The sequence below is a fragment of the Mastigoproctus giganteus genome, chromosome 7 (genome assembly GCF_048544385.1).
Source record: "Mastigoproctus giganteus isolate SK-2022 chromosome 7, ASM4854438v1, whole genome shotgun sequence".
Taxonomy (NCBI): Eukaryota; Metazoa; Arthropoda; class Arachnida; order Uropygi; family Thelyphonidae; genus Mastigoproctus; species Mastigoproctus giganteus.
In genome coordinates this window covers 167,617,882-167,644,639 of record NC_143581.1, presented here as the reverse complement: position 1 = coordinate 167,644,639, position 26,758 = coordinate 167,617,882, and the positions used below count along the sequence as shown (strand labels likewise).

At 37.5% G+C, this 26,758-nt stretch overlaps 1 protein-coding gene across 1 annotated transcript in view; it reads right to left on the bottom strand.

Annotated features, from left to right (window-relative positions):
- Nucleotides 1–7,927: 7,927 nt before the first annotated feature.
- LOC150083318 (kin of IRRE-like protein 1) overlaps nt 7,928–26,758 on the bottom strand; it is a 310,252-nt gene continuing 291,421 nt past the window's right edge. The window contains exons 3-5 of the mRNA XM_090377174.1: nt 21,256–21,466; nt 12,643–12,939; nt 7,928–9,141 (exon numbers count right to left, since the gene is read on the bottom strand). Coding sequence (XP_090233300.1) covers nt 9,023–9,141; nt 12,643–12,939; nt 21,256–21,466 — 627 coding nt within the window. The 3' untranslated portion in view covers nt 7,928–9,022. The remainder of the gene's footprint in view (nt 9,142–12,642; nt 12,940–21,255; nt 21,467–26,758) is intronic.

Below are 26,758 nucleotides of genomic sequence, written 5' to 3'. Positions count from 1 at the left end.
AAAAATTATGCGAGTAAATACAGTAATTCGCATTTCATTTTGTATGAAAAGATTTATATTAATCTGATGCCCTCACTAGTACCAGTAAATTAAGTACTTCCATAAAGAGGTTGGGTTGTTCAGTCTGAGGCAGAGGGTTGGGTTCTCTTCAATTAATGCTGTGCTGCCCTCGCACATGGCGCAGCGAATATAATCCACGTCCTCTCCCCTCCAGTTCGAAAAGGCTCTGGTTCGAATCTTGTAAATGACCCCGGGAACTTTTGAGATTTCTTCACCACGTGAGGAAATCTCATTCAGATTTTTGAATAAAAATCACCAGTTTTTTTTGGGTTAAAACCACGCATCTGTTGTTTGGGAATGGCCAACTCAACCCTCTCAATGGTAATCGAACGGAACCCATGCATTTTCAAGAAACTGTGGAAGGACAACGATCGTAAACTCCACAAAAATTATGTAAGAATTCTTAGATATGATATTACTGTATATGAATTTTGAAATCTTGCATTGAGCACTTGCAATTTACTGACACGAAACACTGGAGTTTAGTTGCCTGGTCGTTAATCTGAGTAGGACGTGTGGAGATTTTCACAAGTGTGCCGAAAAGTGAAGATAATTATACTTTACACGTCTTTTGGTAACATGAAAGGAAACAGACTTTTCAATTAATTTTGAAGCTGGAACTAACCGATTTTCATAAGGACGTTTAGAAATAAGCATGACTTACTGATTTTAACAATATAGAGGGAACGTAGAAGGACATAGTCATAATTATGAATCATCTGTTATGTGAATATGTTAGAACAGGTTCGTGCACATTTGAAGCCAGTCGGGTATTTCGTGGAAGGAAATACCCAACTGGCTGGGTATTCCATCCAGCTGAATGGATGGAAGGAAAGTAGAAAATAACGTTTGCTATTTCAACAGTTTGGTGGGAACTAACCAGTCATAACGAAGCGTAATATTCTGTCCTACAGAAACGATGTTCATCTGGTAGAAAATATGAAATGGAATATCTCAACGTTGCTCTTCTGCATTAAAGAGTTTCCCGTACGGAAAACGTACTATTCCTCCCTTACCAGCAATTGAAATATACTTCCCCCAAAGACGTGGAAGAGAGTCCATTGAAAGACCTAAGTTACATTCGGCAGAGTAGCGAAGAAATGCACCCAACTGAATTATGATTGATGATTCATACCTATTAAAGCAACGGGCATAACTTTGTTCCTCAAGAATGGGACTTACTAGCTGATGTTACAAGAATTTCTGTACGTATAAAGAAAGGACAAAAGTCGACATTTCGTGTGGGGGGATCCTTTTTGTGTGCACCTGGGTGTAGTTTGTGGCCACTTTATTAGATACATCTACCGTTTTCATGTAATGAAGAGCTCCTTTCGTAACAGCATCGTTTTAAAATGGACAACACGAAGATCAGGTGACTTTATTAAGGTGGCGTGGTAGCGATACCAATATCTCGGAAATTGCAACCCTGCTGGAGTTTTAATATAACACTGTCTCGTGAATATCGCGTTTGGTCCTGTGGCCAACTGCAATCCTGTAACTGGAAACAGCTCATTAATTTGAGTGGTCAAGGGAGGCAAGACTTGCGCAGGGCAGCAGGAAGGCTACAGTTAATCAAACAACAAAGTACAACAGTGGTAAGCAAAGAGAAACTTCAGAATTTAAATATTGTCATAACTTGTCACCGACTGGATATTTAACCAAGTGTCCGAGCCTGATTCCTCTTCTTTTAGGAAAAGTATCAAGGATGTACGATTTCAGAAGGCAATTTGAAAAATGTTATCTATTCGGAGGAATCTGTTTCTGCTGTAAAGAATAACTTTGCGAGTTGTGATTGATTTTAAATCACCACTTTTACTTGAATATCAGGACGGATATAGTAATTATTATTAGCGCGAGAATTCGTTCCTGGAAAACAGTAATGTCGAATATGCGACATCAGTGGATTCTCAATTAATGCTTTCTTTCGTTGCCAGATCCGCTGGTAGTCTGGTGGTTGTAAAGGCGAAGCAACCAGAAAGTTCATTCATGGCATTATCCACTTAAGCAAACATACCATGGCCTAGTTTACTCCAAATCTGGAAACCACTTTTATGTTGACCGGACACGCTCCATTAAAGTCTGTTTTAAACAGCTTTGCCTTGTTGAGGATGACATCTGCCTGTGTGGCGAGAGGAAAGATTGGACCTACCTCCTGCAAAACTGCACAGTTTACCTTGAATTCAGACAGCAGCAATTCCTCCAGACCAACCTTCCAGCCCTTGATCCACCTCATTGTCTAACTGGAAAAAAGGAAGCATTCAATGCCTTCATACGATTTTGCCGCTCTATTCAAGCGTAGAAGAGATATTCTGGCCGCTGCTCCCACTCATGTGGTCCCACCAGCTCCAGAATAGCCCACCTTTGACTGACCTTGTTCTGTTCTCTAAGGCGCTGAAAGTCAACTTCATGCTAACCTTTCGGGGTTCAACCTCTTGCTGACGCCAATGTGCTGGCGTGGAATTTCTCTACGCAGGCCCTTCCTTATGCATGCGCTCTCCTTCTTGAGGCAGGAGTGCCTTCCTCTGTCTTCTTTCACGCACTTCTGTCTATCACCTCTTTATATGTACTGTTGCTGTACTCACTCACCTGTCTTTGGGTGTTCTCCCGCTAGTGGCCTCTGATTTTCTACTCGCTTGAGGGATCCCTAATTGTGGTCCCCTCTTTTTCTCAACCCTTTCCCACTTCCCCAACTTGTTTTCTTGGGTGATCTCCCTCCTTCCTAGGGAGGAGGGGTTCACCCCGGCTCCTCATACCGTGGATGAATGCCCCTTCCTGGTGTGGGGGCCTACCAATAACTAAGAGGCCAGATGAACAACACGAAAACACTGTTCTCACGATACCTACACTACTCACATCTTCACTAGCCTTGGCAGTTTTGCTTCGTCACAGTAACACTCTTACGCGGTTTTGTAGAGGACCATTGGTCCCACTGACAGATGTACACTATGTAAAGCTGGAATTAAATGAAAGATTTTGGGATGGATTTGGACAAATAAAATATTATTATTTAGAGGTAAAAATCCAAAATTAGGTGATGTCAACGCAAAGATGGATTTGTTGTTGGAAAGGAACCGTTGCATGGTAGTTGCGAATAAAAGCCTAGATCCAGTGCAGTTAGTTTCATGACAGTTTTTAAATCCGCCATTTATAGGGTTTATGTAATAGAAAATATGAAAACTACCAACAACTGGTGGAAGAATTGTTGCGTAACTGTAAAAATATATCTTTAACTATTCAAAACCAAATGCTATTTATACTTCAGTAACTCCAGCGCCATTGACTTTTCAGAGTCAGTCTGGTAAAGTGCTACTGAAATACAATATTCCCTTAGCTGGTGCTTTATAGATTTCTGGGCTACCCTCTTCATAAAGCTTGTTCTGTTGCATTTCTCTAGAAGAGGTAAAAAAAAATCATTGTGTGGTTTTTTTAACGGCTTCAAATTTCTTTCCATCAATGAAGTAGAAGAATGCAATTTTTCTATCTTATTATACGACGGCAACCAAATGATGTTCTCACAGCGTTCTTCTGCATCCAGTTCTCTACATCACTGATCCTTGACCTTTCCGACACTACAAACCACGTTGATATAAATAGCATATGCGCTGATAGCCTTTCAACTGAACAGCTTGTTGAAATAATAAATTAAGATTATTATGGTAATACTCGTATCATGGACTTGAGGCAAGCAACTGAATAAGGAAACGGCAGGCAGAGAAATAGTCTGATTAGTCCGATTTTAATGATATTTGGGGCAGTTTAAGAAATCATTCTAAATGGTATAAATATAAAATTTCGTAAAACTTCCTCCTGTAGGAGCCCACTCATTTCATGCAGACGGACAGACAGATGGACTAGCTGAAGACAATCGGCAAATTATTCAATAAGCTAACGCCCTTAAAAATGGTTTCATCAGCTTACAGATCCTTGATGGATGGATCGCATGCTAATTGCTCGCTAACCACCTCTGACCCAGCCCACAAACTATAGGTTTAGCAACTCCAGGAGTTTTATTTTAAAATATACATTAACTGGCTATAAAAAGCATATTTATCAGTTAATATATAATTAACAAAACCCGAAAAATTAGCAAGGCATAACTTGCTAAATACTGTACATTATTCCAGGGGTTTTATACGAATTTGCGTACAGAGTAGTACGTACTATCAAGTTCGATGCTACGTAATGAATTGCGAAAACTAGAACTGCAGTGGCATGAAATTGTATCGCTTATGATCTGTCCTCAATTAATTTTCCACTACCTAACGTTATATTGAAATGTCAAATAAAATTAACGATTTGTCTTATGTTCCTATTAAAATGTATGTGTGGGGGATTGTAATGAACTTCGGTTAAGCTTGTAATTATGTAATTAATTTCACGTGGTTTCAAACGCTGCTGCTTTGCAATATGAGCGTGATAAATTAGCATCCCGTGAGTGGCGATCATATGGAAATCCATTCCAACATAAAATTGGGACAGTGTTGAGTACGAGAAATAGTAACACGATTGCTGCTGCTTCTCGTGCGCGAAAATTCGTAATTATTAACGAACTGACAGTGGTGGTCTTGAAGATTATAAACAACTGGAATTAGTATAGATGTTAGATAACTGTTTTCTGGTATTTAGCGTGTTGAATTCCCTTTTTTTATTTCTTCTGTTCAGTTGCTCTAACTGAGATGGTATCTTATTGTTTCCTTTCGATTGTCTTGTTGAATCTGTGGCTGTAATTCGCAGGGTCCATAATGAATCTCAAATAAAGGCGGTCCATAACTCATTCCGAATCTTCTGAAGACTTTTAGTCGCTCAATAACCAATCCTGTTCATGATGACCCGGCTAATAATAGTGTGTGTTGAAGTATGTCCCTAACTGCTGTTCATGGAAATTCAGCCCAGATTTACGATTTGTTTGGGCGTCATAGATTACTCTTCTTATCAGCGCAATACGGACCTGGGAAACTATACCTTCTCACTACTCCTATAAATCATAAGTTTAAAATTTTAAAGGTCTTAATTTGTTTATGGGGAACGCTATCTACTTCTCAGTTAGGTGAAATATTAAACTCTATCACGCGACATGAATCACGTACGTCAATTATTAAGATACATCCAGGATGCGTTAGGTATAGTTGAAGTGATCTAATATTTCTTCTCATGTGTAATCAGTGAGTATCTCTTGATTCTGACAAGTTATTTTTCCTCCTCATCTTAATTACAGTCTTATCTACTCCTTACACGTAAAAAAAATTAGAAAGTTTAGATTAGACTCGAGTAATATTTCCTTTTGCAAGAGGCATCTGTGGGAAATTGTAACGGTTGCGCGTGTTGTTTTGATCCTTGCCATACTTGAAATATAGAAAATAACTCGCCGATATTTTGAAATAAATTTAATACACGCATATAATTTCCTTCTTTTTTTTAAAAAAGGAAAACTTTTATTAAAATAAAATTAACCTTTTGAAGCAGCAATATATATTTTTTTATGTGATAGGTGTATTCAATCGGTGTTTATTTCTTTAATATACTGAAAGAGAAATTTTCAGTGAGTCAGGATTATTTTGGTTTTGGTGGTATTTATTACTATTCAGTAGTAGGGGAAGGCTGGTAATAAAGTCTGACAGTTTGACTGGATTTCATTTAATATTCCAATGGAGTTAGTTCTATTGTAGGAATGAGCAGGGTACGTCACATTTCAGCCTACTCATCATATAAAACCCACTTGATGCTCGAGAATGGACGAGCAACAGGTGAATATTAAATTTTAGTTCAGGATAGGTATAAGAGAAAATGTGATTCATAAGATGATTCCAGGTCCGGCAGCTCTCCTCCACCATTAAAATGCTGATCGGGTCTTTAAAACTGCGAAACAGTCGTCGTTTACTCTGTGGAGTTTAGCTGGGTTGTGAGCTTTGGCAAAGTTCTTCCTTCTACAAGATCATACAGTTACACACATGCGTGTCTTATGTACGGTGGAACCTAAACGTTATTTCAACTCTGCAATGGTATCCTATGATGAATACAGAGCTCTGTAAAATGGTCAGATACGAACATGGTGCTATGTCTGCGGAGTGTGTGTCTTGTTTTGTTGTTTCTGGCCACTTAGTTACTAGGGAGCAGCCATCCTGATGATCGCTGCTCCCTAGTGCCCATCCACGCCAAGAGAAGGTGGGCCACAACAATAAGCATACTGTCAAACGAAAGTGACAAGGTAAGATTATCGCATCCACTTGGGGAAAAATCAGTTCCAGTGGATGCCTGCAGATCCTGCACCACTGGGAACCCAAACCAGTGGTATCACAAAAAAAAAATAAATAAATAATAATAATCAAATACTACGGGGCTCCACCCCCACCACGCTTTTCTATAAAATGTAGAGGTATAGGGAGTAAGTCAAATCTCTTCTACGTAAAAGACACACCTGTCGAAACGCACTGGTCGATATCTAATCAGGAAATAATCTATGTAATTATTTACCTGTGCATTTGTAGTGCGCGGCATTCTCAAGGTTAAATAAATATCACGGAAAATCTCCAGAACTGTGTACACCCTTCAACACGGTGGCAAGCAAAACATTGGGAAAGCAGTGATTGACAAGTTGTGACTCCTATATTTCGACAAACGGACAGGAACAAAACAGTGATTAGCAGATGCCACTGCTTTCCCCGCCCACTGCCCTCCTAGGTTGATTGATATGCGTAAAGTGTTTTTCCCAGCGGGATGGAGGGATAAACATCCTACTTAAGCTAAGTCCTCCCCCCTCCTCGACGACACAAAACAATCAGAAAAGGGAGTTGCCTTCACCTGTCAATTATTGCCGTCTTCCTCGCTTTCATCCAAGTACCTGCAAGTATATACTATACTGGACTTTAGCCAATATCGCTATGTAATTATTTACCTGAGTTTACATAGGTCACTTAAGAAAAGGACTTTTGCTTTGGGTTCCCAAAATGCATGATGAATATTAATGCATCCGAAAGAGCAGCACTAAAATATTTAACTGAAATATTTAGAAACTACAAATATTTAAAATATTTACAAAATACGAAACCAGTATTTACAAATAAACGATATTCATTAATATAAAAAAAAAACGTTACAATGGAACATCAAACGTTAGACAGTGAATCACGTGCACGAGGTTAATGAACGTTATGGAGGCAGTTGTGAATAATTAATTGCATTTGTAGTGACGTAACTGCCTCGCGCTCTTCTCCCATTGGCTCGAATAAATATCACTGAGAGGAAAACTTTTAATGTATAGATAGAAAATAAATATATATTTTTTATAATTTTATAAATATTATTTTTTATTAATATTTATTAAAATTTATTTATTTATTTATTTATTTTCAAGCAATTAAAACAAAAAAAATCAATTCTCAAAAAGGGTAAATAAATAAAAGTAATAAAAAGAATAATAAATACTTATAAAAAAATTAAATTGACAAACAAAGAAAAAAAAAACCACCGGGAATAATGAATTGAGCAGTGGTTATGTAGCTTAGTCAGGGGGTTGCAATCCAGCAGTAGTCTAGTCGTTGGAGAAATCAGAATGTAAAGCTTGGTAGCCGTTGTTCTGTAATAAAATTTCATGTAGGCTTGGCCAGGGTATCACATGGCAGGACAAAAGACTCAGTACAATTGATCCCAGAATCGTATGAAGAAAAGAAAAACATGGAAAGAAGATTCTAGTATTTCTCTTTTTCTTTCTTTCTTTGGGTCAGCAGATATTCTGTCAGAGATTGTAGCGAAACTTGTGTGTTCGTTTATTTTACGAAATAAACAGTAAACAATATGGTAACTAGATAAATTTATTTCTTTTATTAAAACTTGAGTTACATATGCACACATACTGTACTTTCATGAGGTTCCGAAAACAAAACAGATACGACCGAACTCGGAATCTGTCGATGACTAGTTTGATTCTTTGATAATCTGGGGAATGTGTGTGGGGTTGGAGGGGGAATAAACAAAATAAAAGAACTATATATTGAGAGGAAAAATTCTACATGGACAACTGAAGAAAGGTTTGCTATCATTACATAGTAACGAATGCTCAAAATTGGTTACTTCTACAGTTATGGAAAGTGTGCATTTACTAAGCTGGTTGAAACAGAAGGTGGGAGTATACAGTATGACTTTTATGAGCAGATGATGTGACTGTAATTGGAAATATGATGAATTTTTCTTAGTTCATGTCATAGAAGAGTAGTTCACTAGAAACTGTACAGACTTTGCGTTGAATCTTCCAGATATAGTAACATGAAATAAAGGCCGAGTACATTCCATGTAGGAGGAATTTCAGACGAAGCCAAACAGTATACCATGGGATTTCACCTGGGTCAATTAAACATGGTAAAAACACAAGTTCTTAGATTCCACATGAGAATACGTAGAGTAGGCGACTTACATGTTAAGGCGGGAGGACAGTTTCTTTCCATTCGTCCACTGCTTTTCTTCATTTAGACGTCACATTGTCAACAGAGTAAAATCGAGCACCCAAGACATTTTTGAAGATGTGGTCTACCTACACACAATACACCTTAAACCGTTCTCTCTCTTTTTTGTTGTTTTAATTCTTCTCAATGGGCGGAATCGCAGCTCGATACCATGCCAGTGTCCTCCCTTGCCGGAGATGCACACGAAAATCAAAACCGAAAAGATAAGATTGTGAACGACATGTCGCGCGGTCTTGTAATTTATAAGATTGTATGCTTCCGCTTTACTGACGACACCGAGGAAAAAACAGGAGGTTGATGAGATAGAAGATACATCATCTCGCTCTTTCACTCTCTCTCTCTGTCTCCTACATCTTTGAAGACCCTGATGGAGATGTCTATCAGGACCGGAGGCGGAATATGGGTCGGCCATTGTTTTTTTGTAGGCTGCTTTATATTGTACCTAAAACGCACTCTAATTCTTCCCACTTGGCAAAGAGTCCGTGTTGTGGTCAGGCGTCATCTTGTCACCTCAGTACCAGGCACAAGTAAAAGAGGAAAATGAGACTACGGTAGGGTGTATATCGATCCGCTGCTCCTGAATGGGAGGGGTTAGCATCGTGCTGCATAGCAGCGGGCTGCTCACCTACAATAGACAAAAAATTGCATTTTGAAACTTTGAAGACAACTTTAACATGAAATTATTGAAGTACAACCACCAACTGGGCGAATTACATTTTTTCCGAGTTTCTTTTTATACAAAGTATTACGTGAGTAAATTTCTGTACTAACTTTTAAAAACTTCTCGAAGATGCTTTTTTTTAATTCTTTTACTTACTGCTGTGTGGCATAAAAATGGAAATCAGAAGCCTTCTTTAACGAGTTGGTTAAGTGGAATAAAATTTTTGTCAAGCAAACACCATTATAAAAACTTTATCTTTGCTAAATAATAATCGAATACGCTGACATTTAACTGACAATGGATATTTAAATTACTACAGAATCATTAATGCGAAAAATGCTTTTTATGGCTTTTTATTCAATTTTGATAATTGCCAAACTAATAAAGTTAGAACTTAATATTGCAAGTAGCGCGTGTGTGTATTTTAAACAAATTCAACGCATTTTATAGTCGTGTAGAATATTTGAGAATTATCTATCTTTTTTACTTCATGAACCTGCCAATCTTGACGTCATTTCCACGTGATATACATAATCTAGTTATACATTTTATTTTTTTACATATTCGTACTATAACTGTGATACATGAATGAATTCTAATGCTATTTCCTGATTTCTTAATCGGACTGCTTGTTTTGTCCATTTCCAGCTTGATTTTTAAACGTATCAGATGGCATATTTATTTTCGGAAACTATCTAAATTAGTTCCGGGAATTTAAAAGAATTTTAAGGGCCTTAGATGGTGGAGTCCATAGAGGGGGGAAAATGAGAATCAGTTTTCCAAACGCTTAACCTTCGCACGGTACTCTTAATTAAAATTTTCAATTAAAGTCTACTCTTCTGCAAGCACATCCGATTCTGATTACACGAAGGCCCCAACCTTGTTTTAATTTATTTCTCTCTCTTTAATCAATATTTGCGTACAGAAAGCAAAACGGTGTCCTAATATTTGCTACAGGAAAGTGAAGAATAAAAGTGAGATTTGAAGCAAAAAGTAAATACCATTCCTGCACAAATGTTTAAGCAATGCAGAAGATTGGAGTTTAATTAAACTCTAAACTTCGAGGATGCAGTTTTTTTCTGTTTTTAATTTTCTCTTTTCAATTTGTTAAATATTTCACCTTGCATTGCACAATTAAAAGATTACAAGAAGTCATAATTTCACCTCCAAATCACGAAATTTGACACTGCATAAAATGTTTAAAGGTTGGTTTTTCAGTGAAGCATCTTTAACAGTGTATAAACTGCAATGTCGCGTGACAGTAAGAACAACAGTTGATGAATTAATTTCTCTTGTACAGCTTGATTGAAAATCTTTTTTTGCGAATGGTTTTCATCCACTTTCTTATGGGAACCGTTCCTATTTACATTAGAAAACTGAGGTTCGTTAGAATTCCATCGATGAATACAGAGGATTTTCTAAAGATTGTGTACTAACCATTGTCAAGGAGGCTACGTTGGTTGGCTGCAAGCACTTTATGCTGCTTGGAGACCTGGTCATAGACTCCAGCAGTCTAGTTAATTTGCAGCTACTGACCAGAAGGAAAATAAAGCTGACCGGTATCACCACCCCGCCTATTTAATCGGCTCTGTTCAGTACGATTTCCCGAGCGAATTGGTCACTCTTTCAACGGACCCACTTGGCTAAAAGAGATGATCGATTATTTTTGGCTAAGGCAGGCGCTTATCTGCGACATGTAAGCCCGTAGATGAAAGTTATGATTAGATCTTACCCAAACACTTCAGGGCAAGCGCTGTTTCTCGTCTGACAACTCTGATTTTGAACACTTTAGAGTTCTAAAACTGTATGGATCTGCGATTTCTTCTGTTTTGTGAACCATTGATTATCAATTACAAACTGATATGTTTGCTGAGTTTCACTAATCTTGGTATACTATAAGGTGATATACGTAGCATCACAGAAGTACCTAAAACGAAATTAGCACGCAGTATGAAGATAAATTTTGTTATAAATACATGCATTACCAGAATCAAGTGCATACCGCATCTAAAAAATAATACGTATTTAATAAAAGAGCTGTAAAACAAACTTGTCCATTCCCAGATAATAAAGCTGAAAATAATTTTAACACGCACTGAATTAGATAGGCTTCATTTTTGTACATCTTCGTTTCTACCCTGTTCTTTTCATCTACTTACATTGTACTTTACAGAATTCTTTCATTTCTCACTGGCGCTAACAGACCTTATTCCAGAATGCCTCCAGGGCTCGAAACTGTGCCCGAATCTCTCTGCATTCTGTATTTTAAGCTGGCAGCTTGGGAAACTTCAAAAATCTTTCTGCTTCCGGTGTAAACATCATTAGAACAGACGAATCTGTACGTTGTCAGCTGGTGATGAAGTGGGAGAGGGGATTGGCCGTCAGCTAAGGCTCCGTCCCTGGATGCAAGTATTCATGAGACAGTGTATGATGGTCTGGATTGCCCAAGGGTTTCAGGAAAACAAAGAGAGAGCGTTATTTATGCTTTCTTTCCTATCCAAATATACATAAATGTCACCAATGATTTCCGTCTGGTATTAAGAAAAGACAGAAAGAGAAAGGGACCCACAGATAGGCCTAGATTTAATCCAAGCTTTTTTTTTTTTTTTCCCTTCCGGTTGTTCCTTTCGTTATTTTTGTAAGCACTCGCTTTTCTTTATTAAAACTGCTTGGGCCTTAACTAACAGTTCCCACCGAAAAATTATTTGGATTTTTGAGTCTAAGGCAGTGTTGTTGTAGAATAATCAGAAACATCAATTTGACAATTGCCTCTTTGGACGGGTGTGCTTAAGAACTATTTCAGTTACAAGCACCTTCTTGAATTCTTAAAAAATACTTGCTGTTATCCGTGGTAAAACATTGAGTATTTAAAAAAAAAATGTTCAGTTAAAGAAACATTGGTTTCTAAGCCTGATTTTGTTGCTTTATCTTAGTTGATAGAATAAAAATATTTTTATAGGTCTAAAATTGAATGCAAAATGGCCGAATAGTATAAACAATAGATCAGATTCATGAAGGAAAACGCTGCTTAACGTTTTTCACAAACGTTTTGAACGTGCTCAAAAAAAAAAAAAACAATTGTCCTGCTTTTGAATTGAAAATTACTTAACGATTTTGACTACTAAGTTATTTTAACATTATTTTGAGATGAAGATTTATTTACAGCCAATTTATGAGATATTTGGAATTTCCAATATTTTGTTTTTAGTTTTTCCAACTAATAAAATTATTTAACGCATTTAATATTTAAAAAAAAAAATGACTGAATAATACAAAACGAATGTATTTATAAAAAAAAATCAATGGATTACAGAAACATATATATAAAAATAATATTATTAAAGTAGATATAGAAAGCCGAAATATTCTTACTGTATATTATATAAAAAAAAACCGATCTATCTGTACTTGACGTTAGATCGAAAGTGCGAATTGCACAGGAAGAGAAAAATTCACTGGCCTTACCGTTTAGGACATGAAGAGTGATACTTGTGGCTTCAGCATTTGACGGACAACACGTGTAGTTACCGCTGTCCGACGGCTGAACATCTTTTATATGCAGCCTGCTTATAGCAGTGTCATCTGCCGCCTTTTGAACGCTGATTTCTCCCCGGGAAGAATCGTAGTTTATCATCCTGTCGTCGTGGTACCAGAAGACGAATACTGGTGGAACGGGGGACTGTGTGATCACACATGTCAGGTTGATGGAGCTTCCGGCTTTTACGTAGATGTCTGGAGATCCCTCGATTACCGCCTTGGCCACTGAAAGGATTTGTTAAAGTCTTAGGAGATCAGGAATCCGAACAAAGTTAAGAAGCTTCAACATCATTTACAGTTCAATGTTAACACAGTACAGAGTATCTGAGAGATTTCAGTGGAGAATGAAAGAATTAACCGATACAAGGAGGTCATTGTTTAAGACTCTTAACGTTTCTAATGACTTGGCTTATTTTGGTTAAAAGTGGGCTTTCAAGGTCTTGTTTCATTGCCATATGTTTTACTGTGACAGTGATATAAAAGGCCTCTCCTCTGGTCTTCCATTTTATATTGGTTTCGCTAAATAGGAAGTAAGAAGATTGCCTGTTAGATAAGTGTTTTGCTTGGTTTGTTAAGAGATAAGATCGCTTTCATAGAAAACAGAGTTCAGGGTTTTCTCCTTTGTTGCCTTATTACAAACTTTGCGTTGTTATAATTATGAGCTAGAGAAGCCAATTTTCGATGAAAGCCATTTAGTGTTTGGGTAAAATCATACTTGTCTGGAGAAATATATTATCAGTTTTCTTTACGATTATTTGAGAAGATTTATGGTTTGAAAATTGTTGGAGCAGACTCAGATTAATAAAATAGCGAAACTTAACATTAAAATGGGCAGACATAGCCGACAAGAAATGGAGAATAGCGCTTGACAGTACCCAGAGAGATGCTAACTGAAATCTTCCAGGACAGCTTATGGGTTGTTGTTTTTGGGTTTTAGGATCGTCGGCAATTGAGGCCATGTTGCTCCGTGTATATTGTCTGTGAATTGCACGTGTTCTAAGGTCGATTTTCTGTTTGCAGGACGAAAAACCAGTTTCCGGATGAAAAACCACGCTACTCTCACCTGGGACCGACTAACTCAGCCACGTTGTGGCTGAGTTTATCTCGTCAATCCCGTCATTGACGAGATTCGAACTGAGGTATTTTCCACCCAGTGTGGGGAGGACGACGATCCTACTAACTGTGCTACCCACGAGTGCCAGATTAGGGGTTTTGTCAGTGATGTACAGGAATTTTGCTATCGGGGATAAAGAGGTGATTATCTCATTGTACAAGGCAATGGTCAAGTCACATCTTGAGTACTGCATACAGGTCTGGAGGCTCATTTTAGGAAGGATGTGGAGCTGCTGGAACGTGTACAGAGAATGGCAATGAGATTGATGAGAGGAACAAAGAGGTGCTCTTACCAAGAAAGGCTTCAATTATGCAAATTACAGCGCTGGAGACCAGGTACCTGCGAGGTGATCTGATTGAGGTGTTTAAGGCTTTGAATGGATTGAGCAAGTTGATGGGATTCTTCCACTTGCTCAGAGTACACTCATGATGGGGCACAATTTCAAATTGAGGACGGACGGTTGCAGAATAGATGTGCGAAAGTTTGCATTTAGCCAACGGTAGCTTAAATAAATTCAAGGAAGAACTAGACCTACTATAGTAGGGAATGGAAGGTATCGTTTTTTTTTTTTTTTTGCTGATGCTGTATAAGCTTGCGTTATTTGCTAATACTAATATTGAGAAAACAGTTTGGACTTCCCTTATAAACCGCAAAAAACAGCGCGTAGAATATTTAAAATAATTTTGAACTTAAAATAATAATACAAAAAAGAAATCAAGCTCTGTTCAACTAGTAATAACTTCCTGCATTTTATACAAAAACAAAATTTCCGTGGCTTTAACGTCACATCATTGATAATCGATACGTTTACTGTCCCACACTTCAGAGCATCTCTCTCAGAAACATGCCTCACACGATTTACTTTCAAGCAAATATTTTTATCCCGCTAATGGCTAGGAGAAACTTAAGAACACAAACGATGCACGCGCGGCTCTAATTCGCAGTGCAGAAGAGTTTGGAGTGCTTGTTTCGAAGATTATAATATATTCATCCCATGTGAACTGAATATTGCTATTGAACAAAGGCCACCAGATGTGACGAGGATGCTCGCCTGTTAAGAAATAAAAAAAACAGCCCTTGCTCAGCTAATTTGAGTAATCGAACCGAAACAATTCCTCTCATCTAAATAAAGACGCGTAGATTGCAGTAAGTTTATTCCCCTAGCCTAATGTTAAATAGTGTTTGCCACTAGTGCTGATATACAAACACAGAAGTTCTACAACAACTAATAGCACGTAAACATGTCGCGAGCTGGTTGACGACACTTGTACAGACTGCCGGTTTTGGTAATAACGACAACACGTTGCCCGAATTGGGAAATATTTGTGTAGCAGAGCTTCTGTTTAAGCGAAGGTGAGCTAATTGAAACGTAGAAGCTGTTAGAGGTAATTAATGGTGCGATCGATCCGGACATTTAACCACCTCTTATCACTCAGAAATTCATATTCGCCCGAACAAAATAAGCCCTGATGAGGGCGGAAGCCACACGAGGAGAGAGATCAAAAGGATACGAATTTCGTTGAAAGAAACTCTAAAAGGAAGATTTGGAAGCGAGAGGCATTTATTAAGAAATTCATAATGATTCATTCCGATGGTTTTTATTTCTTTTCGTTGAACGATGGATATTGTGAATATTGCAACTGCGGAGTCTTTTGATCGCTGAAGAATTCTGAATCTTTCACCATAAATGATCGATAAGTGAACGACGCAAATTTTTTGCGAGTACATTACATAAAATCTTAACACTTTAACCCAAAGAGCTATGGAAAGAAACCGTAATTGTTTTATAAATAATACACCTAGAATTCACTTTATATCTTAGAAATGACTAGGAGACACCAAATTTGTTCACTAATAGTTTATTTAGCGACAAATCCAGTGTTCTAGCTTTTCATTATAATCCATGTTAACTTTATGAATTTCCCAATATTTCATCGTCTTATTAGAATTATTTTGTAGGCGGTCCTTTTTGTTTACCTTATATCTACGGACAAAATAATCTTCCTAGTTGAATGAATATGTTCTTTCGACTGAATCTATGCTTCTACTCCGGTTCCGTATCACTTTCTGATTACGTATAAGCAATGGTAAACAACAGACATTTTCTTTATCTTCTATCAAACCTTAATACCATGTATTTGGAGTTTGTTTTTGAGTCATTCTATGCCATTCCTTTATATTTTGGTTCAAGTCTCCTCTAACTCCACACTCTTTGAATCCCTTTCCACGACCTCCATCCATGTCCTCTTAGGCCTTCCCTGTCCTCGTTTACATTCTATCCAACAATCTAGGATCCTATTTACTGGTTCACCCTGACCCTTTCTCTTGACATATCCGAACCACCTTAGTCTCATCTCTTTTATTTTATCCCTGGCTTCCTCTAACTTATTTCTCATTTTATCTCTCCTGGTAAATTCGCTCATCCATCATAACATTCGTATTTCTGTCGCGTGCAACCTTTGTTCTTGTCTCTTTGTTTTTTAATGCCCAGAAGTGTAAGCTATATAACGTAGCTAGCCTCGCCATTGATTTATAAAACTCAGTGTCCAGCCTAAATGGAATTCTTCGGTCACACAACATCTCAAATATGCTTGTCTTCACTTCAGTATTGACCACAAATGCAATTGGTCACAGCCTCATCAATATCCCCATAATTTTGAACTTTTGCATGAAGATCCCCCCCTGCTTTATCTCCTACTCTCCTATCCTTATTATTATGTATCCCTTTACGTTTCTTTATGAGACGATGGATGTGCTTTTTTAAATCTTCTATTCATCCCCTCTCTTGATTGAAAAGTCTGCACCACATCATCAATAAAGAACAATCTTCATCTATATGGGTATTTAAAATAATGCAAATTCGTTTAAATAAAAGGGAAAAAATCCTGTTTATGCTCTGGTACTCACACATAGGGTAAGAGGAGTTAAAAAGACAGAGAAAATACACGAACATCATTATTTAGCAGTCGTGTAGGTTTGTCTACTCAACTAGGGCTGCGGATTTATCATTTACTGGTTTTGTTTAAACATAAAATTAAAATTTATGGCCTATAAAACAATTTTAAGCGCTGTATTACAGCTGTTTCAAAGTCAGTGACGATTTCAGTTTGTTGAAAATTCAAATTAGTTAGTCTACCTTCAGGGGATTCTGCAAGAAACGGCTGAGCACAATCGGCAGTTCGGATGAGTTTTACTTTGCCAAACGGGGGTTTTAAATATTAATTCGAGAGCAACTGGAATGTTTCCGAAATAAAGTGTTCTCAAGTGCCCTACTAAACCCTTCCCATCTCGAGGATAGTATATTGTATCACTAATGAGACTCTCTATCTCTACAGAATAGAATAATGAAGTTTATCCCTCTGAATATAACTAATAATTCTTTCCTTAATTTGAATCTACAAGTGTATCCCCTTGTTTGTGTCATTAAGTTTGCTCAATCCTTTTAATGATATACTAAATCAAGATGCCCATGCAGGAATCTTGTATGAAAGTGTAATTGCCATTTTAAACCAGTGTTATAGTTTGTAAACCTGGTTAGCATCAACACATTTTGATGCTGAACTTTTAATACGATCATCAATATCACTAATAAAAACTTGGAACAATAAGGGTCCCAGCACAGTGCGCCAGGGGACCCAATTTGTACCATTGATTCAAACAGTGCATTGCCCACTTATAAATACCTTCTCTTCTAATGGCTAAATATCCCTTTATCAACACTGATGCAGTTTTCGATTGCGAATAAATAGAGATTCAACAAAAGGCAGTCAAGGACCTCGCAAAAAGTTCTCCAGCACATTCCTTGCCCAATGAAAACTGTATCGTAACCACCCAGTGAGGCTCATCTAATCGAAACTACAGAAGAGACCACATGGGTTGTCCATATTTTGTTAATACATAAAAATATTTTAGTCAGTTTGTGCTCCATATTAATGCAGTAAATGAACGCTCGTATCCCCTCCCTTTCCATTCACCCTTTTCGCTTACCTCAGTTCGTTTCCCTGTAGTTTGATGTATGGTTTTATAATACTTCAAGGATAAGTGAAACACAGCCGGTTTTAACTTTCTGAACTGAACTGAACATGCGGATGATAAAAAATGACATGACCCAGTATCGGACATATCGATTATAAAACGACAATAACTCTACCAGAAAAGCAAACAAAAGTGATCGATCCCCTTCCAGAACTGACTAACAGCAAGTTGTTCGTGTAAAGAAAAATGATTGTTGCTGAGAATTACCTTAAAATGTGTTTTGAATGCGTTTCCATTGATGTTGATACGCTTGAACATTACTTTATATAGTTCTTGAATATCCTTACCCTTAAATAACATTCCTCTCATATCGATCTCAAATATTAGGACGTCTTTCGATTCTTACTGAAATTATAATTCAAAAATTAATAATTCTTTGGGCAGTTTAATGAAACAGCCAGTTGAGGAGGATAAGTTTAAAAGCGAGAAAAACTACCCGAGTTGGTTAACTTTAAGAATAAACCAGGCGAGATTTCTTGGCAAAAGAAAAGTTGGAACTCGGCGAAACCGTTAAGAAAACCATTAAATAAAACCGTCTGAAGAAAATCAGTTAAAAAAAGGAAAAAAAAAAAAAACCTGTGATCAGAAGGGTTTATACAGTAGCCGACTATCCGTGTCAGCAAGCACCCAAAGACTAGTGTAACATGTGCAATTTTCATTAACACTGTCCCGACATTGGTCGAGTGTGGATGCTGCAGAAAATCGATGGCAGATAAAGGGAGGTTAGTGACCTTTCCGGAAACTGATAACGCTGCGCTCGTCTCTTTCGGCCATTCTAAATGTACGATTCAGTGTAGTCGTTGCAACTTCGTATCAAAGGATACGCTTTTGTACGGAGGAAACATTTGAAGGAGAGGAGGGAGAGTTTGGAAGGGAAAGATTGGAAAATAGAAAGAGTTTGGAAAAAAAAATATCGGAGGAGGAGGAAAGAAAGTGCTCTCTCTCTGTGAAATTCGGCGATGTTACCTCATTTACTTCTTATCTGGATAGGGTTCGGAACGTTTGTAAATCCTTAGAGCGATGAGAGGCGAGTAGAGAGATTTTACTGAAAATACACGAGGATTACTTCATCATCAGAGAATGTCTGTTGGTGGGGGAATAATGAGGGTGAGTTTAATGACGAGTATTATTCTCTTCAGAGCTGTGCTTGCTGAAATCTGTGAAGAATTGCAATTACAGTTTCTTTATGATGCGATGTTTCTATTCTCCTTTCTGAGCAATTGCTCATTCTGCCACCAGGAGCGCGTTTTCACTTTTTCACTTAATTGTCTAATCTTATCTTTTCCATCTGCTAGGATTTATATTTATCATTCCATTGAATTTTGTTTCCAATGTTACAATGTGCGATCATCTTCAATTTATGTTAGAAAATGATCTACTATTGACGTTCAAGGTGAAATTAATTATTAAAATAAATAAAATATAGAAAAAGAGTGATCAGTTGTTGAGAATAAGCGCTGAAGAAGTTAAATCTATAAGTCCTGTGTATTCTACTTTCGGTTTGTGGGATGAAGATTTGGAGTTATATTGTGAAAGAAGCATGCAAACCTCTCCCCGAGATCTGCAATTGTGTGGTAAACACTCTACTAATGGTTCCTTTCATCAGATGATAATCAAACCTAGAAATTTTCCACGTGGTGTGAAAGAACAAGAGTCGTTGCCGGTTTGCTAACAGCGAGGGCACACTACTTAGAAAGACTAGTTTTATTATTATTATTTTTTACAAGTAAAAGTGTACATTTCTCCAGATGCATAAGTACGAGGATACATTGAGAGGTTAAGTCTTCTACAATAGTAAGAGATTTTTAGCAACATTTAGTAATGATAATCATTGTAGTAGAATTGAAATAATGGTCACCAGAATAGCAAATGGAAGGTTATTTAAAAACATATGTACCTCGGCAATGCCAATACGAAGCAAGTCCTTATGCCAAAGTTGAAGCACAGCAATTGTACTTAGTCTTTTGTCCAAAATGGATGTCCGTATTCACAAAACTGCTGACCATGAGGAGGTAGGCAGAGTTGCTTTCTGGTGGACTTTCCTCCATACATATCAGTCCAAAGTTGACCCTTAGTTGATTGAAGGAGACGTGCTTGTTGTGGGAATAGATTCTGGAAGGACTTCAGGCGGTTTACTATTAGGAAGGATGGCGAGTTTCTGCTCCATATGGATCTGCGCGGAGCAGATGGCTAAATAAGGATTTCCACCATGGAGAATGCCTCCATCCTGTACATAGAGAGCTCTGCTTGATGAATTAAGATGTTGGTCTTGACTAACATCTTGAACAAAGTCGATAGGTGGCCACCATAGAGGCTTTACATTATCATATGTTAATAATGTGGCGCATTGTGTACTCCGTAGCATTCGTAGCTGACGGGAAGCACTGGTTGTGGACTATTTTATACCAAACACTTACTCATGAGCTTGATGGAGATTCTTTTTTTTGTTTGTTGCTTGGTAGCTTCTTTCCTTGACGCCACTTTCTTTGTCTGGTTAACAATCAAGGGCGCCATGTATTGACTTCGGTTAAAAAAAAAAAATTCTCCAAACAGTAAGCCAAGTGATCTTCTCTGTTTCATCTACGTTTCTTCTTTTTGAAATTGAGTAATGGAGGAGCTGCGACCTTCAGCGTTTTATCTTCTATGTTCCCAGCCTAAAGAAAGACGTGGAACACCTCTACCTCAATTCTTTACAGTGGGGTTTGGATTATACTTTAAACCCGACAGTGTTTAGGATTTATTATCTGCAAAAGTTGAGTAATATAAATTTGGGCCAGATGCATTTCGTAGACTAACTTTGCTAATGATCCATTATAATAACAGCCTTCCTTAACAGATAATTAGGGACCCCATTAAAACCAATGTCTGTAGATGCATTTACAAAACAAGATTCACACTTGTCTTAAATATCGCTTTAATTCTCTGTTCGTCTTCTTTTTCTTACGGAATTCAGCAATTATCAATCCGTGAATCAACGACAGGAACAAACAAACATTTTAAATAATCATAACAGAAATGGCTTCCAAAAAAACTTGAACAGGAAGAGAGCAGAACGTATCCTGAGGAAATTTTCTTGTCTTTATAACTAGACGCTCGTCAAGGGAAATAAATGACTCCTCCGTAATGTTTTGCTTTCTGTTACCTCATCAGTCGAGTACAATGCGTCAGTGAAAGGCAGAGAAACGTTTACACTGCAAGAAAATATCCTTCTGTGACGCGTTCGCTAACAGCTAATTTACCTCACTGAAGGTCTGGAAGGGAGAAAATTAGAATTACTAGAGGCAATTTGGACTGTGCCTGAGTGGAACAATCAAATTAACCTTCTGTTTCTATCCACGTGCACTAAACTAGTGTGGGTAAGACGACCGGTAATTAAGAGAATACAGTCTTACCTAATACGGTGAGGTTAACGAAGTAACTTATCTTCGGATCCGTGCTCACTTGGCATTCGTATACCCCTTCGTCTCGTAGCTGAGTGAACTTAATTTGTAAGGCCCAGTCGTTGGCCTGTTCCATGTGGAGGGTTTGGAACCGGTCGTCGCTCGTGTATGTATCAATGCCTACCGTCAGGACGTGGAAGTCTTTCCGACGTATCCACGAAACCTGAAAAGGAAAGAAAAATTTTGACTCAGTTTCAGTGTAAGAAGTTAGGATTTTCACTATTAGGTGGCGAATTGTATCATGGAGAACGAAGAAGAATATTTTTGAGCATTGTAAGACTATTTGGCAATGTGCCAGAATATTTTGAGCACAACAATAGTATTAAAGTCAAATATATTCGCGCAATTGTAGATTGACCCCTCAAGGTCATCTTTCTGAGCATTAACATTTTTGACTGTAAAGCTCCGATGCAATACCAATTCAGCATGTAATTTGGCAGTAAGTTGTATTAAAATAAATGCTAAAAAGGCGCATTACCAGATGGCACAGGAGCTGATATGTAATGAGGCAAAGAGAGAGAAAAAAAGAACTGGTCCCTCAATGTCATTTATTTACCTTAGTGAGCATCTCAGCATAGATTACAACATTGAGGTAGTTCTGGATTGCTACCGATTGCAATATAGAAGTCCTCTATATTATCCACTTATATTAATGACGTATATAGTTCAATCCTATTAGGACTTGTGGAATTTATTATTACTTTTTTGTTTTCTGAACGTTTCTTAATTTATTGCCCTGTTTTATAAGTTTAGAATATTTTATTTTCCGATGTTAAATAGAAATATTATTTTATGTGAACGCCCCTCCAAAAATATTACAAGAATGATACCAAAATGATCCGTGTCTGTCCTCATATATTTTTATGCACTTTTTATGAAAGGCCATGGTCGTTCAACGATAGCCCGCTTATATAGTTATCCACCCCTAGGTCGTGGTTATGAAGTTTTATAACTTTTCTGCTTGCTTACCCAAGTATTATGTACTATTATACATACTGGCGTCTGAAAAGTTGAGACAAATCCTAGAAAAAATGTTCAATAAAAGAATATTTTTATGAAAATCGTATAAAAGAGTTCGCATGAGACTACACACTTGTTACATCGTTCTTATAATCGTTGAAAGCATGCTTGAAATTGCTTCCAAAGTTATCTTCTTGAGATGGCCAATCACATTCTTTTGGAAGAAATCTTTCATATCATTTTATCCTCATTTTAACTTCGAAAAAAGAAAAGTCAGCCGAGCCAAATTGTGAATGGGGATGATGGTTGATCTCAATTATTCATTTTGAACTGTTAATCGAACAATTAATGCGGAATGCGCAGGTTCACCGTTGTGAAGAATCTGCAAAGAATTAACACGAATGCGCAGCTTCACTATTGTGGGGGGAGAAGAAAAAGGTTTTTATTTGTTTTGTTTTTTTAAGTTTTGACTTCCACCCTACTGAAGTCACAAGCCCACCCCACAAAACGCAAATCTAACTGCGATTCACAGAAAATTCTAATGTGTTTAAAGCGGGTGTTAGCAGAACATTACATTTTTTACAAAAAAATTACAAACCTTTAATTAACATTATATACAGTATTTAGAGAAAAAAACCAACTACATATATACATATCAATTTCTATGTATATACACCATACTATAGGACAATACACTACCCCCCCAGGACGAATGCTCGAGGTCCTTCAATTTCCGTTACAAATTATCCACTTTACTTAGTATCAATTGATCTTACATATTATGAATCCTCAATGAATATCCAATCATTCTCATCTATTACTATTTGTTATCGCTTACATCAGTAATACCCATTACAACTCTTATTATTTTGTTAGATCTCTTGCCCTTTAACACATGAAATATATTACAACTGGTATCCTCTTACATCGGTAATATTCACTACAGATCACCCATTCTATCTTAGTTACTCTCTTCATTCAAGAGGTTTCTAAATAAATAAAATTTCTTTCTCTACAAACCCTATCTGTCAAGTTATCATTTGTGTGGACTCCATGTCTAAATTTATGATACACGTTAACATATCCTCGACATACTACCCCTATGATTATATTCTTTCTTTATTAATTCTATTCTTTATATTCTTTATTAATTCTTTTATACTATTTCTCTCTTTTTATTACCCCTGTATCACCGTTACCTTATTTCATAATCATTAACATTCATAACAAATTATCTCAACTTTAGTAACCAACTTGCCTATTTCAAATTTAATTTTCTTTATAAAAAAACTATCAATCAATCTCTTACAGAGTTCAAATTTTGAGTCCATGTGTTCGGGGTTCAATAAAAAAAAAAAAAAAAAACAGGAAAGAATTACGTTCCGAAATGGCCACTATTTCCAATTCCCTTGTGCTCAGGCTTCCTTCGTACCAGACATGCTTAAGTTCATTTCTTGAGCACTCTGATTTTTTTTTTTCTTTCCTTTCTTTGATCACATATCTGCAGAGCTGGCCATTTCTGAACGGGCCGGACCCTAGACACACGTGTTTCTCTTACACTACAAAACGTCGTAGGTACAGTTTGCGATTGCGTTGCCAGGGTCGCCGGATCACCCTATAACTTCCTTCCAATGCCGGACAAGTTCTCTTTCTTGCACAATTACCTTAACCTTAAACTTTCGATGTACATGTTTCCCACTCTTCCATACGTCCAAAAAAAAATCATCACTTTTAGTAGTCCGCAGTTACTCCTGTCCTCTACGCCTCACTCTCTCTTTCCCTTACCCATTTTTTTTTTCTTTTTTCTTCATCTTGCTACCACGAGATGTGAACTCCAATCACCAAAAAATCTACTTCCCCTTCAACCCGCAAACTCACGACCTTCTCCCTTTAGACCACAGAGAAGTCAGATACGGAGTTGACACTTGCTCAATTACTCCCCCCGAACTTTTATTTTTCCCTCAAGTTTGGAACGCCTCCCCGACGAACTCGCAACCAATCCCCATACTCTGTTTAATTTTTCATTCCTTCCTATTTGCTAAAACATCGGACCACAGCACACAAAGCAACCCTTCTCTAGAAATTTCTTATTTTTTTTTTCATGTTTGCTGGTCATCTCCAAAACACTGAATATCGTGTTCACACCTTCTCTGCTAAATATGGCCAACTTGCCAAAATATCAGCCAACCCGACGCCGTTTTCTTCTGCCGCGAATGCTGGACGTCCACTAATATCCTGTTTACTTCCTGACGGTAGTTTAGATAAAAAGAGACGCTTCATAATCCAGTTTCACAGTCCTATTGTTCTTGCCCTGAGCAACCTCTTCTCTCCTGTTTGCAAATGGCACCCCATCCCTATTCCTGGCTGCTGTCCCTGTAAGCTCTCTTATGTTATTCGAAATTACTTGTTTCCATTTAGCTGATATTTAACATATACGTCTATAACTTTCCCATCCCCAAATCCAGTGTTTCTTCAAACTTTAACCTTATTTACCTGAAAACTAAATATCTAATCTTAATACTTACTATTTTTTTAAATTTAATGCTCCCTTTCCATCGCCCTACCTGGATTTATTTTAGCAAAACAAATATCTCTATTTTATTTGTAAGATTTAGTTCTTACACTATCGTGCTAAACAACAACAGTATTTAAACGAAAGTCTGCTCTAGCCGTCGAATTCTTTGCATCAATCTTTCCATCACTTCTCAATATGACTGCTAGAGATTCTTTTACATAAAAAAATGGTTAACTGATAGCAACCATCCCCCAATTCACTAGATTTGGCTCCCTCTTCTTTCTTTTTTCGGAAATTAAAAGGAAGATAAAAGTGAAAACCATTGCGTGTCATCAGAAAGAATCTTACCAATCATTTCAAGGATATGACTTTGGAGGACTTTCAAGAATTCTTTCAATGATTAAAAAAAGCGTAAAAAGTGTATAGAATCCATCGCAGACATTTTTAAATGCCTTTCATAATGAATTTTTTTGTCAGAATTTTTTCTTATTACTTTTCAGATGCGCTGTCTATTGAAAAGATATAAAAAGAATTAAACTTGCACCATTTTTAACGTGTTTCGTCTTAAAGGAGGACTTTGATGCACCTTTTGAGATAAGGAAATAGTTTGGGTGTTTCCGCTAAAACAGAGTGAAGAGTGTTGCATTTCATTCGCGCAAAATCAGCATGGTGAACTGTACTTATCTCCTGAAGGAAGACAAGAAAATATCTTTGGCCAAGTAAATGTGTTTGTGAGTCGTGCTAAGTGTGCATCGCAGTAGAACGGTGATCGTACCTTGTCAGAACGACTGAGTTTTCCGACACGTAACACGCAGGAAGGTGACCTCTTGTGGCATCATATCGGCCATGAGATATGTAGAAAAGCGGAAGGCAGGTCTACGAGATCATCCGTGCACAAACAAAGAGACACGACCCGACAGTCAACATAGAACCATCAGTCATATATTAGAAGCCCGAGGAGATCGGTGTGGCAGACATGACTCACGAAAGCATCTCTCGAATTCCGCTGATATGTAATAACAGAAGCGCTAGGCAATGAAAGAGAAGAATGGTTTTGTTTGATGCTGGATGCAGTACAACAAGAGTCATGCGGCGTGCTCTGTGATGACAGGAAATTGTATATAATTTTGTTTATAAATTTATTACTATGTGAATTTATCTCAACTTCCTTGGAAAACTGTCATTGATAAATACCGTGCATACAAAACACAACAAGTAAACCATTAAAAATGTTTTACAACAACCAACTCTCATCTCAACACCTTCTAGATAATTAAAAAGAAAAGTAAAATGTATAATATGCGATAATTGCTGAAGGACATAAAACGTATCTTGGATACCTGATTAGGAACAATAAATACGCGTTTCCACGACTAATTATTGAAGGGAGAATGGAAGGATGAATAAAGCCTGGGATAAGACGTATATTGTGGCTTGATAACATTAAGAATTGACCAGGACTGAACACCAAGCAGCTGTTCACAGCTCCCAGAGACAGAACACATTTGCCGTGGTGGTCGCCGATCTCCGCTAGGAGATGGCACACAGAGAAGAATAATACGCGAACATAATATTATCATTCACCCCAATACCTTAGGGGAAGAGATGAGGGCATATATTGCCCTCATCCCCTCTTCTCTGATAACTGGCTTCTCATGTTTATTCATCCACTGTCAAGTGAAACATCAAAAAACTTGGTCATTGAAAGAAACCTCATGAGGTTACTCACGCGAAGACGTTTGGTCATAAAATATACCCTCTGCTATCTCTATTCCATATCTCTACTTCTATAACACATTCCAACAAGTTCCTGAATCGTGAATACTGGCTGATGGGCTACCAGTACACCATTTCTAGAGGCCTACTGGACATCAACCTTGAAGTCACCCCACGAAAACAACAGATAGTCGAAACTAAGCTCTTTCACTGGAAGGGATCATCACAGATCCGTTTAAAACCACAATTGCTGGAAGGAGCCAA